The 21,087-nt window shown below is 35.4% G+C and overlaps 1 protein-coding gene across 1 annotated transcript in view; it reads right to left on the bottom strand.

Annotated features, from left to right (window-relative positions):
- Positions 1-4,898: 4,898 nt before the first annotated feature.
- LOC148945096 (galactosylceramide sulfotransferase-like) overlaps positions 4,899-21,087 on the bottom strand; it is a 43,232-nt gene continuing 27,043 nt past the window's right edge. The window contains exon 3 of the mRNA XM_089099633.1: positions 4,899-7,235. Coding sequence (XP_088955759.1) covers positions 7,115-7,235 — 121 coding nt within the window. The 3' untranslated portion in view covers positions 4,899-7,114. The remainder of the gene's footprint in view (positions 7,236-21,087) is intronic.

Below are 21,087 nucleotides of genomic sequence, written 5' to 3'. Positions count from 1 at the left end.
TCCATTTCCCGTTTTTCGGAGAATATCAACTTAGCGTGTCTGTGTGAACTTCTGATAACCTGTCTTTGAAGATTGTCTGTCTTTGCAATCTTTAAAGACAGGTTATCAGAAGTTCACACAGACACGCTAAGTTGATATTCTACGAAAAACGGGAAATGGAAAATCTATTCAGCATAAGGTTCGACTTAGAAAAACATTGGTGTAAATGTAGGAGCGTCTTTTAATATTTCAATGCTTTAGATTTAATTCTTATGGATAAAGCTATTACCTACAAATTTAGAAAAGAGTGTTCAAAAAGAGGCAATAAGGCCACGTGAACTATCCAATGTCCACAAAAAAACAATTTGTAATTTTACTTTTATTTGGTTAAATGGCTTTCTTGTTTTAGAGCGCAAAATAGGCAAAATAGGTTGATCCGATAAACTCGCGTTAGGAACAAGTTTAATTAACACTAACTTGCGTTAATTAAGTAAATTACACTACTTCAGAATGTGTTAGGGGGCGGGTGTCCCCCCTCGTCCCTCCCCAGGATCCGCCATTGACCCCATGGATCCTCCTGGACCCCATATGGGACCATCCCTAGATCTTCCTCGAGCGGACACCCCTCCGATTTATCCCAGGGACCTTCAATAGGAACCTCCCTTGCATTTGACTCCAGTAAAAAGGATCCATTGGTGGTTCCAAATGAAGGAGTTTTACTGCTAGCCATACTAATGACTGAAAAATAAACATTTTAGGACAATCGTAACATTTTAAGAATAAAGTTAAATTAATGAGAGAACCAAAAAAAAATGTATTTTATTGTAGATGGTGTAGTGGTTTAGGGGCCTTTTTTGCGGCCATGGTAAACCAGCTTTGAGTCTTCTTAATGACAGATATTTTTTGAGAATAGATGTTCTCTTTATACTGCCCTACTAGCGTTAAAGAAGGAAAAAAAGATGCAGAAAAAGGAGACAATTCAGTACTTTCAATGCCAAAAATTCCTTTTTCTTGTTGTTCATGGTCAGGAACTGGAATTATCTCTTATTCAATTTTTTACCGTGGGGATTTTAATGGTACTTTCTAACTTCACACTGTCCAAATACTTTATCACTCCCCCCCCCTTATGCTCAAATATATAGCCCAAATTATATATTTTCCATCCATTCTGTCATTTCTCTTTGTCATATTTCACGCTACGCTAATGAAACTAAAAAAAAACAAAACAAAAAAAAAACAGTTTTATAATGCGTCAATGAATGAACAACTTGAGCGGTAGGTGGTTTGTCTTACAAGTTACACAAATTTGTTTAATTCGTGTACATCTTTTAAAAGGCAGAGAAGATAACATTTCCATAATCTTCAATAAAGAGATTGAGACTAAAATAAATAATAATTCAAATAATAACTGTAAATAATAATAAAAAAAAATAATAAATAGTAGTAAATAACTAATAGCTAATACAATACAGTAAAGGAATGTCCAACAAAAGTCAATTAATCAATCAGTAAGTTTATTCAACCAATAGCTATACGACAAAAACACATCAACACATAATGCTCTACGGCCCGTAAAAAAAAAAAAAAAAAAAAAAAAAAAAAAAAAAAAAAAAACAGGGGAAAAACAGAAATGACATCAATACTAAAAACAAGAGAAGAAAATTATTTTCAATATAATGCATTTCAACCTTTCAAAGAGTCAACACACAGACATACAAAACAAAACAAAGGAAAAAGAAAAACAATATTTAAAAGACCCAAACAAAAAGTGATTTTAAGAGCCCCCCCCCCCCCAAAAAAAAAAAAAACAAGAAAAATATTTAGGACAATCCATTGAATTAAACTAAATTAAAAATATATATTTAAAACCAAGCCACAAAAAAACACAGAGTAAGACCAAAAGTGATAAAACAGCCCTTCCTTATTAAGGTATCAAACGCCTAATTACGTTTCACTGATTCCGAGGTCAAATCTTCACATGTCAAATCAACCGTGGACAGATTTTCACATAAAAATTGTTCAAGAGATTTTCTTTCTGAGGAAATAATATGTCATTTTTGTTTTTGTCCCTGATAATATGGACTAGTGTTTTTAAATGTAATATGTGCAAGAATTGTGCTTCTTTCCGGGTATTTAAGTGCAATTTTAAGATTCTGAAAATTTTTGTTCATTGATAATACTAGTGTGTTTTTGTCTAAACAAATACAATAAAAGATACCATTGGTCAACTGTTCCCCATAAGCTGGACGTAAATAGCGACGAAGACCCCTCTACCTTTCCATCATAAACAATAAAAACAGTTCTATTAATTTTGGCATCTTTGGGAAGTAGTAGGTATACAACTCAAATAATTATGAAATATCTTACACAAATGTATAGAATTTTTTTGAAACCTGAAGGGCAATAAAAGAATTTAAGATGTGTAGCTAATATGCTATACAAAAATTTCTATCATTATGACTAAAAATTTTCGGCTGTATTGTTGCAACGAATTTGAATTTTTGACATTAAAAGCATCGTTTTATTATGCTTGTTTTTGGAACTTCATATTTTAAGAGAACCGGTCGCTAGAAATGATTGAGGATTGGAATCACTGACATAATTACCAGATACAAATCATCAACACAACTGGGTTATATTTTGTTTAGTGATGAGCCTAAATAAAAGACTCTTACTTAGTTACTTCATAATAAATAAATTATTATGGTTATTAGACTTTGAAGTTGATACCACAAGTCTATGCTTTACTCCCCCCCCCCCTCAGGGGGACATAGATATCATAAGTAATCTCCAATACTTAGTAAGCTAAGAATGACCAATTTTTCTTCTTATCGATGTAATTAAAGAATCAAATTTTTTTGCAAATTGTTTAGAGGGTTCTACTGGCTGTTCTGAGCCTTCTAGCCCCTTCAGGGCTCAAAATTAATAGTCCCTGTAAAGTGATTATTTAATTATAAAAGAGCATGAAAAATACTCACACATCCAATCAAAATTTTTAGATAGCCCTTTTGTTCAGCGTAGGCTAGTTGATTTCCAGATGTAAAATATATTTTTGAGGGGGACACTCCCCACAACCCTCAGGGCAAGGGTTTTAAGTTATGCCCGGGGGGCTAATAAGGTTTTTTATAGAAGGTGTTGTCGCAGAAACTTCAAAACAGGCTCATTCGATTGGAAATTTTAAAGGGTTTTTGCCCTTTTTAATAGTCGAAAGTGGTTGGACGGCAACTGGCCCCCCCCACGCCCATCATTCCCCCAAACTCATCCAATCAAAATTTTGAGATAGCCATTTTGTTCAGCGTAGGCTAGTTATTTTCCAGATTGGAAATATGTTTTTGAGGGGGACACTCCCCAACAAACCCTTAGGGCAAGGGTTTTTTTTTGTTTACTGTGTTAATTTGTTGAGTACTTGGTGTTTACATATGTCCGTTGTTGTATGGTGCGCTTCTGTATGGTCCGTTGGTGCGGGTATTCCATTGTTGGGTTAGTCGTATGGTGCGTTGAGTTTCTCTCTCTCGGTATATCATTACTTTCGTTAGTATTTAAAATTAAACTTGAAAGGAAAGATGAAATTCGTGTTAGGTTGCAATTGTTCGTATGTAAAAACATAAAAAAACGCATAAAAAACAATGGCGGGGTAAATCTAAAAGACAATAAAGAAAGTTTTCTATTTAAAACAAGAATTAGAAATATATTCTTAATTGTTAGAAATTATTAAAACAAGAGTTAGAAAAATATTTTTCAATGTCTTTATTTTTGTTTACTTGTATAACGTAGTGATTATATACACTTGAAAAATGGGAAATTAATTACCTTACTCTTTTTTTTTTGTCAACTAAATTGATTTCTAGAAAATCGCGATTAATTGTGGTGCTAGGCAACATTACTGCTTTCGTAGATTTCTTCTATCTCTCTCTGTAATGATTATCGAGCCCGTGAGAGGTGAACACATGAACATATTTACCAATATGGAAATCGCAAAACAGATAAGAAAATTTTCTCAGAGGTTTGCAAAATGTTTTCTATTTTACTAGGGAAAAAAGATATTGTTCTACCCTATTAAATTAAATGAGAAAGAGACAAAATGCAAGTTATGCCCTGGGGGCATATAAGGTTTTTATAGAAGGCTTGTCGTAGAAAATTCAAAACAGACTCATTTGATTGGAAATTTTAATGGGGTAGTGCCCTTTTTAATAGTCGAAAATGACTGGAGGGCAACTAGGCCCCCCCCCCAGGCCCATCATTCTCCTAAACACATCCAATCAAAATTTTGAGATAGCCATTTTGTTCAGCATAGTTGATTTCCAAATATAAAATATATTTTTGAGGAGGACACTCCCCCACAACCCTCAGGGCAAGGGTTTTAAGTTGTGCCCTGGGGGTATATAAGGCTTTTATAGAAGGCGTTGTCGTAGACACTTCAAAAAAAAAGTTCATTCAATTTTAAATTGAAAGGGCTAGTGCCCTTTTTAATAGTAGAAAGTGATTGGAGGGCAACTAGCCCCCCCCCACCTCCCGCAATCCCCCAAACACATCCAATAAAAATTTTGAGATAGCCGTTTTGTTCAGCGTAGTTGATTTCCAGATAGAAAATAAGCTTTTGAGGAGGTTACTCCCCCACAGCCCTCAGGGCAAGGGTTTTAAGTTGTGCCCTGAGAGCATATAAGGTTTTTATAGAAGGCGTTGTCGTAGAAACGGCCCCAGATCATAATTTGCACTTTACTGAAAAATACAAGTGAATTTGCAGTGTCAGTTTAATGTACATATACTGATATTTAGTAATCAAAATGTTAATATTATTTGATTTATTAAAGCTATAAAAGTAAAAAACATATATATTTTTTCAATGAAGTGCAAATTTTGTTCTGGCCTTGGGAAGGCATAGGAGTTTAGAGTCCAAATCATGTTAATTTCTGCTCGTTTTGAGTTTGACTCGGTTATTTATTGTAATTTATGTTCGTTTTGGGTTTCATTTATTTATCGATGCTGATTTGTGGTAGTTTCACGATTGGTAGATTATTTGATTTTATTTTTGCTCATTTTTTGTTTAATGGAGTTCTTTACTTTACTTTGAAAAACTTATTTTGTGGAAAAAGTATTTTAATTACTATACAAAAAAGGGGAATTTTGAATTTTTTACCAGATCATCGATGCGTGTCTTTTTTTTTCTTTTTTCCAGGGGTAATCGTATTGAACCAGTGATCCTAGAAGATCGGAAGAGGCCTCATTTGATCAGAAATAAAAAGTTATTGTGCCCTTTTTAAGTGATCAAAATATTGGAGGGCGGCTAGCTCCCCTCCCACGCCCCTTTTTCCCCAAAGCCACCCGATCAAAATTTTTAGACCGCGATTTTGTTAAAAAATAGTCAAAAGACCTAAAAACTAGGTCTTTGAGGATGACTTGACCTCCCCCTCCCAAGTCTCTGGGGAAGGGCTGCAGGCTATGAACTTTGGCCATTGTTTGCATGTAGTGTTGGTTATTGGGAACTATACAGGCATTTTTCAGAGGGGGGAGTGAGCATTTTTTTCTGAAGGGGTGAGGAGGTGGTAGGTTACTTGGGAGGATGTTAAAAATTTTAGGAATTTTTCTTGGGGGACGGTAACTTTCTATAGAGGGGGAGCCAGATTATTTAAAAGACAATCAGAAATAAAATTAAAAATAACAAGTTTTTCAACTGAGGTAGAAGAGGGGGCGACCCCAACTCATATACTTAATAATTTCTGTCCTTTTTAAGTTTTGATGTTGCTCCTTAGTTTCAGTTGAAAAAAAACTACTTGTTTTTTTTTTATTTAATTCACTCTTTAATTGGCTGTCTGGAATGTTTCTACATATTTCTTTTCAGTTGTGAACTTCGTGTGACAAGAATTATTAAAATGATAAAATATAACTTGGAAATTGTTATAAATGAGAAAAATAGTCACCCATTAGCCATCGAAAATTTTGTATAAATTTGGAAAATTGGCAAATAAGCCTTCGACTTTTCAAAATCATCCTAGTTTCTGAGCATGTTTTTTTCTCCTAGATATTAATTTGTTGCTTATTTTATCCTTGTTATTTATAATTATTGTTTTCTTTTTAAATATCCATTTGTTGAACTTTTAAAATCCTTGATAAGTGGCAGTAAATCGTACTCCGCTTCAATTATTTTCATGATTTATTCCATAAATTGTATCTGTTAGAGCAATATAGCCTTTTGAGAAATTCTCGTAGCTTTTAAATGATGCTCTTTTTGAACAAATGAGTGCTAAATTATACTGCTTTTGTAATCACAAAGAAAATGTAAAAAAGGGGTACTTGTTAAATGCACTAAAGAAATAGGATTGACAAATCTGTTCGTACTGCACTTGACGGGTTGTCGTTTGTTCTGATGGCTGGTAAGTCTGCTGATTGACATGGAAGATGGGAGAATAAATCGGTGCTTCTCGTTTATTAATATCACTTTACCAAATTTCAGTATTTTAACCTGTCCTCAACTGAACAAATTGGGGAAGTTCAAGAGCTCAAGGGCACTTTTCTTGTTGCTTTAGTGGGGACCATGTGTTACTAAATTTACACTTTTGAACATCATCTATTTTCGAGTATATATAAGCAATGTTCTCGAGTTTGAGGACCCCAAACGGGACAGCAATGCACGAGGATAGACCTGATTTGGGTTATATGCGTAAGAAGGAGTTGACAATTTGAGAAGATCATATTGTATTTGACATATAATATATTTTCTCAGTGTGTAAACATTTTCTAGCCCAAAAGATTCTCGTATAATCAAGCAACAAATATATGTATGGATAAACTAGTGTTTGGATTGTCTACCCAGAATGTCGTCCACATATTAATTTCCTTAGATAAGGATGCTTAGGTAAAATTGGTCCCAAGATTCAAGGCATAATGATTAGCAATAAAATCTAGCAGACGACTAGGGATTTTTAAAGCTCAACCTCAGTATTCCTACTCACGCTCATGTGCGGCCCTTAAAATTTAATTTACTACGTGACCTTTGAAAAATTAGCTGTCTTTTCGTTGAATACTCATTTGGCCTCAATTAATCTATTATTCAAAATACTTTCATGCTTGAATCTGGAAAAATAGTTCGAAATTGTACATTAGCCATTATGTTCGTCACAGTAACATCACCATTTCTTCAATTCTCCACCACTCTCTCCTTATCAATTTTCTCCTTCGCTCTTAATGTTTGAATCGCTTGTAGCTCATTCAGGAATGTATTTTCCTTAATTCCATAATATCTGCATTCTGGACTATCCCTAAAAATAATTATTTTACAAAACGAACAAATATAAAAAATTGCTGTTAAATAAAAGCTGAAAGATTCTGATACTTGAAACATCATAAAACCCATCGTCATGCCTAAGACAAAAAGGGCTTACCTCGCACTTTTTTTAAGGATTAAAATTATTAAAAATTTGAGAGTGATTAAAGTTCTTGGGATTCTATTTTCAACCCACATTTTGGGTAGAGCACTGCCAATGTGAAGCGAAAACCATACTGATTTAAAACGAGCCACTAAATCTTCATCTACGCGTAGATGAGACCACTAAATTTCATCTACACGTAGCCAAATTCAATCATTTATGTCAGTGGTGACTCTAGCCAGTATACTGTGCTTATTCTCAACAATTATATGATAGTATTGTTGTGAAGAGAGGGTGAAAGGTGAAATCCACTCCTTCCCCCGACTGATTCATTTCCCTGCCAAAAAATTATGTATATATCGTCAATTGTCCCCTTTTAAGATTTGAACCAGGAAGTCGAATTATTCCTGTCCCTTTCTCAAGAAGTTTTCATAAAAAGGCGGAGACAACTTTGGTATTTTAACTAAAAATACACATTATTCAACCTTCAAATTTCCATTCTGGTTAAAAATTTGGTTTCCTCCTTGATTAGGCACACATCCAAAGGAGCGAGAATCGTAATAGCCCTCCCAACCACCAATCCTACCCAAAACCTCCCAATCGAACCCCCTCGCAACAAAAAATATATCTATGGATAGACTAGTCAAAACATAATGCATAGCATGAGCCAATTGGTCCAATAAGTGTTACATTCAACAGTTTTGACCTTTACTCCCTTCTAAGTACCACGAACCGTTCTAAGAGCCACCCCTACCTACAAAAAAAAATTCTGGATAAGAGGTAGCTAAGATTTGGGTTAAAAACAAGACAGGATTCCAAGGACAGAAGAACCCCTTTACCCCCTTTTAGTCTGGTTAAGACAATTTAACTTGATGTAAATAGGGATATATATAAAAATCGCTTTAGAGGGTGCGGATGAAATTTCTTTGACTGGTTAAGGTCTTATTTACATTTAGACCTACGTTGATTACCTTAAACCATGGGATTCCTCAATATTCTCTACTTGGACAAAAGCTGTCCTTATTATTCATGTTAATACCCTTTTTTGTTCAGCTGGGGCGTCGTTTGGGGGTGGCAAGGGGGGCAGTTTCCTCACCTTATATATCCCATGCCCTTTGACTATCCAGATATGGACCCCTCTTGCCCCCCCCCTCAATAAAGATGCTGGAGATTCACCCCTGTTGTTCAGTAAAGAATAGTAGGTTTCGTTACCAGTGCTCTAGCTTTGTAAAGTATTCTTTTCACTCTTGAATTGGCTATTCAGAAGAACTTGCAACCTTGCTGAAAACAGCCCCCTTCACCCATGCACAGTTTAATATTAATCAACATTCTAACATGACCAAGTTGTTTTGAAAGGGTTGGTCAGTGTTTGGATACTGATGCATCAACTTTAAATGATTCAAATTAAATTTTGAAATTTTTTCAACTTTTCAAATAAATACCCACTATTTAGGGTAGTTAATTTATCCATTGGTCATCCATAGGCTCAAAAAATCCATCTTAATATAGGGTAGTTCATTTATCCATTGGTGATCCGGAAGTTTTACCATTCATCCTCAATTCAGGATAGTTCATTCATCCATTGGTCATCCAAAGTTTCCACCATTCAACCTCAATTTAGGGTAGTTCTTTCATCCATTGGTCATCCGGAGGTTCAACCACTCAACCTCAATTTAGAGTAGTTCATTCATCCATTGGTCATCCGGAGGTTCAAAAATTCAACCTTAATTGAGAGTAGTTCATTCATCCTATGGTCATCTGTATGTTCAACCACTCAACCTCAATTTAGGGTGGTTCATTCATCCATTGGTCATCCAGAGGTTTAAAAAATCAACCTCATATTACGGTAATTTATTCCTCTATTTTGTCATATGGAGGTTCCAAAAATCAACCTTAATTTAGGGTAGCTCACTCATCTATTGGCCATCCGGAATTTCAAAAGTCAACCTCAGGTAGTTCATTCATCCGGAGGTTCAAAAAATCAACCTCAATTTAGGGTAGTTCCATTGGTCATCCGAAGGCTCAAAAAATCAACCTCAATTTAAGGTAGCTCATACATCAATTGGTCATCCTGAGGTTCAAATATCAACCTTAATTTAGGGTAGTTCATTAATCCATTGGTCACCAGGAGGTTCAAAAAATCAACCTCAATTTAGGGTAATTCATTCATCCACTGGTCATCCGGAGATTCAAAACATCAACCTCAATTTAGGGTAGTTCATTCATCAATTGGTCATACGAAGGTTCAAAAAATCAACCATAATTTAGGGCATTTATCCATTGGGGATCCAGGGGTTCATTCCTATGATTTTTAGTGATTATATTAAGCAAAAATGGGATTTATCAACACTGTGAACATTTATTGAAATGAAACAATTTCCTTTAAATTTTTTTACTGAAAAATAAAACTGGATTCTGTTTACTCATTCTCTATACGAGAGGGGCTATTCGCCTGCTCAACCTCACTCATTACGCTGAAGTCTTACTATTTGTAAGCACAACAAATATAATTAGTAGCTAATTTCAAGCGTTTTATTTACCAATTGCGTTCCAAAATATTTGCATAGAAAACAATATATTTTTTAAAGCAAATGCGGATCAAAACGGTCATAAATTTTTGATATTCAGGAAGCCACACGAGAGAAAAGTTTCTGTTTAAGGCTTTGGATGATCGGTAAGCGGAAGAAAGTTTTAGGATTTAATTTGATGTAAAAGATCATACTGAATACGGAAATCAACGTTAAATAGTCTAAAAAATGCGCACAACATCCCCATTTCATCAAATTCTCTAAAAAGTGATCTCAACAGACAAACATACTCATAAAATCTGCAAGAAATTCTCAACTGCTTCGAAACTGCTAAAATAATGTTCAAATCAAAGGAAGTTGAATAATGCTCAAAATTTGTTTTTAAAAATTGTTTTATCTCTTGCTCTTCAGTTTTAATCTCTAAAAATTACTAAAAGTTTAACATTATTTTAAGTGTTTTGGGAATAATTGTGCCCAATGTTGAAAATTTGCCAACATTAAGTGTGTTCCTTATTGACAGATTCTATAGGAAATTTATTGTTCTACGAAACGAGTAATCTAGTAATTCTTCAGCCCTTTTTGTGTCTGAACTATTAGCAAAGGAGTGGAATGACCCAATTTTTAGCTTGGATAAGCACAGACGTCTATCCAACACGAATGTGTTGTATTTTATTTTAACTCATCCTGTTTGTACCTCAGTCTCAGCTACATTCAATGAGAGGCTACGCATTGTACCTCAAAGTGAGTTTGAAACAATTCACCCCGAAGATTGCCCTTCCTTTATCCTGTGTCAGCACAAAGCTCCTGATAAAGTGAAGTCAGTTCTGGAATCCAAACTCTATCCTTTTCGGTACAGTGATGGAAATTTGCTCGATATTCACACTTTTGAGGTAGTCGACAGTGAGATTGCTGACAGTCTATTTGGTGTGCGAGCTATTGAAAATAAAGTGTTTGAGCGCCACTTAAACGGTTATTAAGCTGCTTGTAGCGAAGTCAAGGTTATGAATAATGAGCGGGTGAAACGGAAAAATAAATCCAAACTCTTATTACCGTAAATAGTCTCATCAATATTGAACTTCAAACTGTCAAAAGGGTATTGGTGAGTGGGCTACACAGGACACATGACTGCACCATTTGAATGAAGATTTTCTTTCTCTTAATATTCTTCAATATGTACCTCCAAAATTCAGGAGAAGTGCCATTTCTGGTAAGGTTGTGCCTTGATCAGCAACCAAGTTAACTCTTCTGGAGCATTTGAAAACAAAAGCAGCTTGAATGAGTGGCCAGTTAACGATGAGATTAGCAATGAGTCAACTCACTCAAGGGTGGTAGACATGATGCAGTACCTCAGAACCCACCCGCCAACTAAAGCAGAAACCATTGACAGCAACAGAAAACAAACATTTTCTACTCCTGTGTCTTTTGATGGTGACATGAAAGAACTGCATATCCTTGTAGATAGATTTATTAAAACAACTTCTTCCACAAAATAAGTTTTTCAAAAAAAAAGTAAAGAACTCCAACCAAAATGAACAAAAATAGAATCAAATAATCTACCAAGCATGCAACTACCACAAATCAGTATCAATAAATAAATGATACCCAAAACGAACAGAAATTAAAATAAATATCATTTTGAGTCAAACCCAAAACGAACAGAAATTTATATGAGAAGGGTTCAAAATCCCTATGCTTTCTAAAAGATAAAATATACTTTCTATTTTACTGAAAAAATTCTTTTAAATGTTATGACTTTTATAACTTTAAGAAATCAGAAATTAATTGAGATATTAAGGAATAAAAATCAACATATTCATAAAAAACTGACAGTGAATATTCATTTGAATTTTTTTTTAGTAAAGTTCAAATTATATTCTGACTTTTAGAAAGCATAGTGGTTTTGAACCCTACTAATGTTAATTTGCTGCTCGTTTCGAGTTTGAATATATTATTTATTTTAATTTCTGTTCGTTTTGGGTATCATTTATTTATTGATAATGGTTTGTGGAAGTTGTATGCTTGATAGATTATTTGATTCTATTTTTGTTCATTTTTGGTTTAATGGTGTTTTTTACTTTTTTTTTAAAAACTTAATTTGTGGAGAGTTTTTTTTTAATTAATTTCTGTTCGTTTTATATTAACGTAGTCTTTTTCGGGGAAAAAGAAAATAATATTTCGAATCTTTCCGGTTTTCCTTTAAGAATTTATGGTTTGGCCTGATATTTATATGCTGGAGAAACTTTTTCAGCAATTTTTAACAACATGAACTCTTTTGAAAATCCTGACGCAAATAGTTGTGTTTAATTTAGTTATATACATCCTCTAGTTGACTTGATAAATAAAAGTTAATCCCTTTCACAAAAAATAATATTTGTTCTCTTTTACAGCTTGGATACAATTACACTATTTTAATTTAGTAAAATTTTAAGAGCAGAAGTAGTACTAGAAGTAGCCCCGAAAATTTGAACTTAACACCCTAAGTCGTTCTTGGTATATTGCTGGGATGTCTTATTGGCAACCGGCTTACAAACAATGCGTTTTGATTTAATTTTAAAGCAAAATTGAGTTTTTAAGCAAAATGGGCAAATTACGTAACTGTGGGGGTTGACCTACCCAATTACCCTAGAGATATAGTTTACTAGACCATTCAGCTATGCTAAACAAAATGGCAGTCTTAAAATTTTCATTCGAAGTGTCTGGAAAATTATGAGTTAAAGAGGAGGGCTGATTCCCCTAGAATCATTTTTTACTCTTAAGAAGGCACTAGGACTTTTAATTTTCAATCGAATTAGCTCCTTTAAGATATCAATCATATTGCTAGCTATGATAGAGCATCACTGCCTGTGGCCTTATATGCCCCATAGTGCTTATATGCCCTTTTAATACCTGCATGCATATAGGTTTTTCGTTTAATTGAAACTTCTCCAAAACTTTCCCTAAAAGTTTCAACCTAATGGCATTATTGTCGTTAGTTATAGTAACTGTAGAAGCAGTATCAAATGTATACAGATAGTGTCTTTTGGGCAGCTCAAAGTCCACATCCTATGAAGGTATCAAGGTGAAATTTTCAGGAAATATTTCTGTTTTACGGATGACAATCTGTCATCTGTATACAGGTTGTCAAAAGGGTATATCAGCAATATCTTAGGAACACTTTCGTGTGTGAAATTAAAACTTACAACGCTTGTTGCGGGAGATATTGAAGTAACTAAAAGGCAATATTTGCATCATAACACTAATGCTTCTACTCCTACAACTACTGCTAATATTGATATTAGCCTACTACTATGAACGTTACTCTTATTGCTATTACTATATTGGCTGGGTCTACTACTACAACTAATAAACTTGAGGGTATTAAGGTGAAAATTTTGAGCAATATTGTAACTGTATTGAAATAAATCAAAACACGCTATGCCCAGACAGGTTGTCAAGAGGACATATTAGCAATGCTTCAGGACCGGTTGATGGTATTAAGTTAGAAATTTCATCGTGTGCTGAAGGGGATGTTGAAAAAAGGTGTTATTTGCGTATTGCTGCTAATACTACTACTGCTATTGCAACTATTGCTACGCATAATTACCAAACCTTTCAACAAGACTGAAAAAATTGGTGTCTCAAAACTTTGTTTAGATATTTGTTATGGGAAATGCTGGGCGTGGGGGGAGGAGGTCTCTTTCAAATCACCTTGACTCTAAAAAAGGGCACTATAACTTCCAACTTAAAATCAAATGAGACCTATCTGAATTTAATAAGACCACCCATTCCATAAAAACCTTATTTGCCCCCAGGGTATAACTTTAAGCCACTGCCCCAGGGCTCCAAGGGGTTGTGCCAACCCTGGAAGAATTGTTATACGTTCTTTGGACTATTTTAAACAAAATTACCATTGCACAATTTCAATCAGATGCATTTGGTGAAAAAGGGGGTAGTTGGGTGGGGGTGGGGGTGCTACTTGACCTCCATCACTATTGACTCTTAAAAGGGAACCTAAACTTCCAATTTCAACCAAATGAGCCACCTCTACGGCTTATACAACCATTCCTTCCATAAGAACATTAAAAACCACAGGGGCATAACTTACAACCCAAACCCTCAGGCCCAGGTTGTTTTGTATCAACCTCAAAAGCTTTGTTATATGGTATTTGGACTATTTTGAATAAAAGGACCGTCTCAAAATATCTATTGGATACATCTCAGGAAAACCCGACGTGTTTGTGTATGTGCGTGTGTGGGGGGGGGGGGTAGCTGCGCTTGGATCATTTTGACTCTTAAAAAGGGCACTAGAACTGATGATGACCAATCCAATGAGTCTCCTCTAAAGTATATACGACCACCCTTTTTATAAGAACCTTATATGCCCCAAGGGCATAACTTACAACGATTTCCCTGAGAGTTTTAGGGGGGGGGGTTGTATTCCTCACAAAAATAATTTCCATAACCAAATTTTGATTGGAGTTACTAAGGTAAATTCAGAGCGTGGATGGGGGGATGTTTGCTCTTAAATCACGTTGACTCTTAAATAGGGTACTATAACTTCAAATTTCAATTTGATTAAGTCCCATCTGATGTTTATACGACCGCCCATTCAATAAAACCTTTTAAGCCCTCATAAAATAACTTACAGCCCTATCTCCAGGATAGGGTTGGGAAATCCTATCTCCAGGATAGGATTTTGAAAAAAAACGCTATCTCATAATTTCAATCAGATACGTTTGGTGAAAGGAGGGGTTGTAGGAGATTGGGGGGGGGTCTTAATGCCGTCCACCATTTTTGACGCTTAAAAAGATACTAGAACTTTCGATTTTCTACCAAATGAGCCTCTTCTAAAGTTAAACAACCATCCCTCCCATAAAAAACCTTAAATATCCCCTGGGCATAACTTACAACCCTTGCCCTTAATCTCTGGGGTTTGTTCCAACCCCAAAACCCTTGTTATATAATATGCCTCAAGGCTTAACTTACAACCTTAGCCCTGAGGTCTCAAAGACGTAATTTCCGGGCCCTTCAACTACGTTTAAGAAAATGGCTGTATCAAAATGTTGATCGGATGTATTTGGGGAAATGATGGGCGTGTGGGGGCATTCACCCTCAAATACGTCATACTCAAAGATGTAATTTTCAGACCCTTCAACTACGTTCAACAAAATAGATAATCAAAATGTTGATTTGAAGTGTTTGGGGAGCCGATGGCCATGGGGGGGGGGCATTCGCCATCCGATCACTTTTCACTATTAAAAAGGGCACTAGACCTCTCAATTCCCAATTGAATGAGCCCTTTTTGAAGTTTCTACGACAACACTTCCAATGAAAACCTTATATGCCCCCAGGTCATAACTTACAACCTTTGCCCTGGGGGCCGTGGGAGGTTTGTCATTCTCAGATATACTTTCCGGACCTTTCAGCTACGTTGAACAAATGGCTATCTCAAAATTTTGATTGAATGTTTTTGGAGAAATGGTGGGCGTGAGAGGGGGGTTAGTTACAATACAATCACTTTCGACTATTAAAAATGGCACTAGCCCTTTCAACATCCAATCAAATGAACCCTTTTTGAAGGTTCAACGACAACACTTTCTATAAAAAACCTTACATGCCCCCAGGGCATAACTTACTAACCTTGCCCGGACGGGTGTGCGGGGGAGGGGGTGTCATCCTTAAAGACCTAATTTCCAGAACTTTCAACTACGTTAAACAAAATGACAATCTCAAAATTTTGGTTGTATGTGTTTGGGGAAATAGTGGCCATTATAGGCCACTATTATAGGCCGCAGTGTTCTTTACTTAAATAGTGGTATGGCGTTGCCTATGATATGATGGAATATTAGAACTCGGTGATAAAGAAGGCAATATGATCCGTTCGAAGGACTTTGGTGGTTGTCACGAGCAGGGAGGATTTCCTTATAAATTTGCCGTATCATAGTAAAGAACTATGTAAAGAACGATGTGGGCACAATGTGTTTTTTTTTTGTCTTCTTCTTCAGTCGGGCACTTCGTATCGAAGGAGTTATCGTAGCAACTTTGAAAAGGGCTCATTCGATTGGAAATTCGAAGGGCTAGTACCCTTTTTGGTAGTCAAAAATGATTGGACGGCAACTAGCCCCCGCCATACCATTTATTTCTCGATGCTGATTAGTGGTAGTTTCGCGCTTGGTAGATTATTTTATTTTTCTCATTTTTGTTTAATGGAGTTCTTTACTTTTCTTTGAAAAATTTATTTTGTGGAAAAAGTTTTTTAAATTAATCTGTAGATAAATACTCAAAGTGCAGATTATTGGGACTCAATGCTGTCAAATTCCAAGACAATAGCAAAACTGATTTAACTTTTATCAAACAGTTCGTGGTAACGAACTGTAAGTAAGGAGCGACCCGGCTCAATGGTAACTGAAACTCTAGAAAACGGGTTTTTGATACCAATAGATATATCAAAAGAATCAGATTTCAATGCTGATTTAAAATATATAGCTTTCATAAAGTTTAGTGCTACCAATCAAAAGTTAAGCTCCTGAGAAAATTTGGCTGATTTTCAAAAAAAGGGGGAAAGACCCCCTTAAAATTATAGAACCTTAATGAAAATCATACCATCATATTCAGCGTATCAGAGAACCCTACTGTAGAGGTTTAAAGCTCCTATCTACAAAAATGTGGAATTTTACATTTTTTGCCAGAAGAAAGATCACGGATGCGTGTTTATTTGTTTGTTTGTTTGTTTGTTTTTTTTTTTTTTCCCCAGGGGTGATCGTATCGACCAAGTGGTCCTAGAATATCGTGGGAGGGCTCATTGGAACGGAAATTAAAAGTTATAGTGCCCTTTTTTAGTGACCAAAAAAATGGAGGGCAAGTAGGCCCCCTCCCACGCTCATTTTTTTCCCAAAGTCGCCCAATCAAAATTTTGAGATAGCCATTTTGTTCAACATGGTCGAAAATATGATAAATATGTCTTTTAGGATGACTTAATCCCCCGAAGTTCCCAGAGGGAGGGTTAAAAGTTAGGAACTTTACCCAATGTTAACATATAGCATTGGTTATTGGGAAGTATACAGAAGTTTTCAGGCGGTTTTTTTTCTGGTAGTGGGATGGAAGAGTGGGTTGGTGGTTATGTAGGAGGATCTGTTCATGAAGGAAGTTTTCTTGGGGGAGGGGAAATTGCCATGAAGGGGGCGCCGGACTTGCCAGCATTATTTATTGTTTTTTGGGAGTTAAACAACCATTTTCTGGAAGGATTTTTTCTGGAGGGGGGGGGGCTAGAGGAGGGGGTTACTCTGGAGAATATGGCCGTGGAGGATGTTCCTTTGGGGTAAGGTACATTTCTATGAAGGGGGCGCTGGATTTCCAAGTATTATTTAAAAAACGATCAGAAATTAAATAAAAAAAAACAAGTTTTTTCAACTGAAATGTAAGAAGAATATTAGAACTTAAAACGAACAGAAATTATAACGTATGTGAGGGGGTTCTCCCCCAAGTCAATACCTCGTTCTTTACGCTACAGTTTTTTTTAGTGCTTTCAAAAGAGCTATCTATTCTAATTAACCGGCCTTTGTGATTCAGGGGTTTGTTAATCAAAATTTTTTTATAACTTGTAACTTAAAGAGCGTCGTATTGACTAAGAGGAGAACCCCCTCATATACGTAATAACATATACGTAATAAAAAAAAAAAAAACAAGCGAAATGGCTCAATAGTAATCGAAACTTTTATAGATGGAATTTTGATATCAATAAATGTATCAAAATAATGTGCTTATAATGCTGATTCTAAATATATAAATTTTATTAAGTTTAGTATTACTCATCAAAGGCTATGAGCCTGAGAAAATTTACTCGATTTTTTAAAGAGGGGGGAAACATCCCCTACAAGTGAAAGAATTTTAATGAAAATCACACCGTCAGATTCAGCGTATCAGAAAACCCTATTACATAGGTTTCAAGCTTATATCTGCAAAAATCTGCAACTTTGTATTTTTTGCCAGAAGAAAAATATAGGCCTACGAATATAGAAGAGAGTTACGTAAGTTAATTTGTAAAGATATCCATTTAGCAAAAGAAAAGTAAAATTTTTATGCAAATAAAAGCTGCATTAACTAAAAAACGATCAGAAATTAAATAAAAAAACAAGTTTTTTTAACTGAAAGTAAGGAACAACATTAAAACTTAAAACGAACAGAAATTATTCCGTATATGAAAGGGGCTGTCCCCTCCTCAACACCTCGCTCTTTACGCTAAAGTTTGACTCTGTCTCACAATTTTAGTTTTTTAAATAAAAAAAAACTTTTGCCAAAGCAGCGAGGCGTTGAGGAGGGGACAGCCCCTTTCATATACGGAATAATTTCTGTTCATTTTAAGTTTTAATGTCGCTCCCTACTTTCAGTTCAAAAAACATGTTTTTTTTATTTAATTCTACTCCAAAGAGGAGCATCTTAGCTCGGTTTTTAAGTTCAACTAAGACAGTCATCTGCATATACCCATGTAATATCAGTATTTAAAATTCCATAAATAGATTGTATAGATTTAACTAATTGTGAAGGGTTGAGAGTTCATTGGGAAGGGAAGTGTGAGGGCAGTTGAACTCTCATCTACGCTGGTGCTCCTTCTTTGGAGTAAAATTTCAATCTAACTTCAAACTCGGTAATTTTTCGTCACAGTTTATATAATATACATAAATAAACTGTGATAATTATATAAACTGTGATTTTTGTATAATTTTTAAATTTGACAATTCAAAAACATAGTCCTTGAGCATCAAGTAGCTTTACCTGTCTGCTTCTCCAGAGGCTTATAAGAGCAGATAAAAATAGCGATGCTTAGCAGGAATAAAAGCATGGATACTGACTTTGAAGAGTGTTTGAGTTGTACCTCTGTAGGGGCGGATACTAGGGTTGTGTCACACACGTTGGACTGTCTGAAGAAGGGTATCAATTTTGTGTATGTTGATGCAAATGATCCAGATACTTTTGTCATTTTGCTGTATTATTTTTAGCCATTCCTTGGATGCCATTCAAGTTGTGAAAAGCGAAAAGTTTTCTTCCGATTGCTTGGATATTTAGTGTCTATGCATCAAACATGCATGAATTTAGCAAACAATTTAGTTTTTTTTTTAATCTTTCTTTTTCATACACTTTCGGGCTGTGATTGGTTTTTGGGCCTTTGGGCTGTGATTTGTTGTGATTGTGATTGGTTTTTGGGCTTTGGGCTTTTGGGCTGTGATTGGTTTTGTGTTCTTTATATTTGCAAGAGAGTCAATGTCATTGTTTATAATGAAGACTCACACCTCTTTACCTCTGGGTAACTTACGAGTACATTCATACCGAAGGGAGCTCAAATATTTGCTGCCATCTGAGACTGCCTTTGAATGCCATGCTAAACATGTTTAGCCCCAGTAGACATTTTTTAACAAGTACACCGACCAAAGCCGCAGTTTCTAGATTCCCTATACTTTGGCTGGATGGTGAGGTTAGGTCAGTTGTGTCCGCCTTTAAGGTAGTCCCGGTGGTGTGGCACCTTATTCCTGCTCGTGCACTTGCACGTATGCTAATAAAAAAAGGTATTCAAATGCTTGAAATAGGCCTTTGTAGCTGTTATGGGAAATTTTTGTATGCTTCTGTACTCTTTATCTAATTCTTCTAATTATATTATTTTTAAAGTTATTTTTTTTATCTATAATTCAGACTCAGATAGACAATTTTAATAGGCTGAACTAGTATTTTTTAAGCTTATTTGTTTATAAGTAAATTACACGAAATAACTAGCAGATGATATTAGAAGAGCATTCCAGTCTTTTTAGTTTATACTATTAGTATACTATTAGTACTTAAGTATTAGCTTCAAGGGCATGAACGAAAATATTGTATTTTCGGGAAATAACCTAGATCTTACTTTGCGGGTGTGGGGGGTAATATTTGAACATCTCACCTAGCTATAATTCGGCCTCAGATGGATAAGTTTCATAGGATGAGTTATTATATTCTTAAGTTTGTTTGCTAGTTACAGACATTGCATTACACTAAATAGTTGACAATTGCTATCAGAAGAGCATACCAGTCTCTTTTGTTCAATATTGGTAATTTTACTTAGGAATGAAAACATTTATCCTCAACATCAAAGATTACACAAGATCAAAGATTATTTTTCCTTAGTGGTTAGTGACTTAGTGAGTACTCAGTCCTTACGAATTACCTTGTGACTGTAGGGAGAGGGAATAAATGAATGCTTCTTCTGGTTATAATTCTAGACGGATAAGTTTGATATGCTAAGATTAAAGTTTGTTTGTTAGTAAGAGGACAACAGGAAGCAGTTAGTATTCGCTACCAGACGAGCATACCAGTCACTATTTTTCATATCATTAGCATTTCACTTAGGCATGAACAAATATTTATCTTTCAAAGTCATGTACGTAAATGCCGAAGCATATAGTCGGAATTTTCAAGTTTCGTATTTAAATATGGGTGGCCAGTGTTTACCTCACCGGCGATTACCCCCGGAAAATACGCCACCCCCCGCAGAAAATACCCCCCCCCCCGGAAAATACCCCCCCCCCTGTGAAAAATACCCCCCGGTTAAATACCCTCCCCCCAGAAAATACCCCCCCCCTCCCCTGTGTAAAATAAGACTTTCAGAATTTGAAAATTTTATTTAAGTTTGAATTTTTTTATTTCCGTAGGGGGAAGGAGTTTTGGTACTTGTGTATTATGTGCCACTCACTCAAGTTTTCGATGTGTCAAACAGTTCGTGGTAACGAACTGTAAGTAAGGAGCGACCCGGCCCAAAAGTAAACGAAACTCTAAAAAACGAAATTGTGATACCAATAGATACATTAAAAGAATTAGATTATTATGCTGATTTCAAATATATAAGTTTAATTAAGTTTAGTCTTACCCATCAAAAGTAGCGCGCCTGAGAAATTTTTTTTTATTTAAGTTATTTTTCCAAGTGTTGTTTTTTTTTCAATGACCGATTTTCCAAGTATTAAGTACTATTATTAGTTTAATGTAGTGTTTCATTTAAATGTTTTATGATGATTGCTGATCACAGTTTATGTTAATTGTGCCTTTAGTTTATATTATTTTACTATGATCATGGCCGCATAAGTAGTAAGGCCTTATTGACTCCCAGCAGGAGTCCATATATGGGCATAGAGTTCCTAGGGAGACCACGTGGTAATGTCAATCCCACGCCCACACTAAATATGGGCATGGAATCCCCAGGGAGAATGATTGCCGAG

The sequence above is a fragment of the Artemia sp. Qi Xiang Cuo genome, chromosome 13, assembly GCF_049724085.1.
Source record: "Artemia sp. Qi Xiang Cuo chromosome 13, ASM4972408v1, whole genome shotgun sequence".
NCBI lineage: Eukaryota > Metazoa > Arthropoda > Branchiopoda > Anostraca > Artemiidae > Artemia > Artemia sp. Qi Xiang Cuo.
This window is presented reverse-complemented; position numbering and strand designations above follow the sequence as displayed.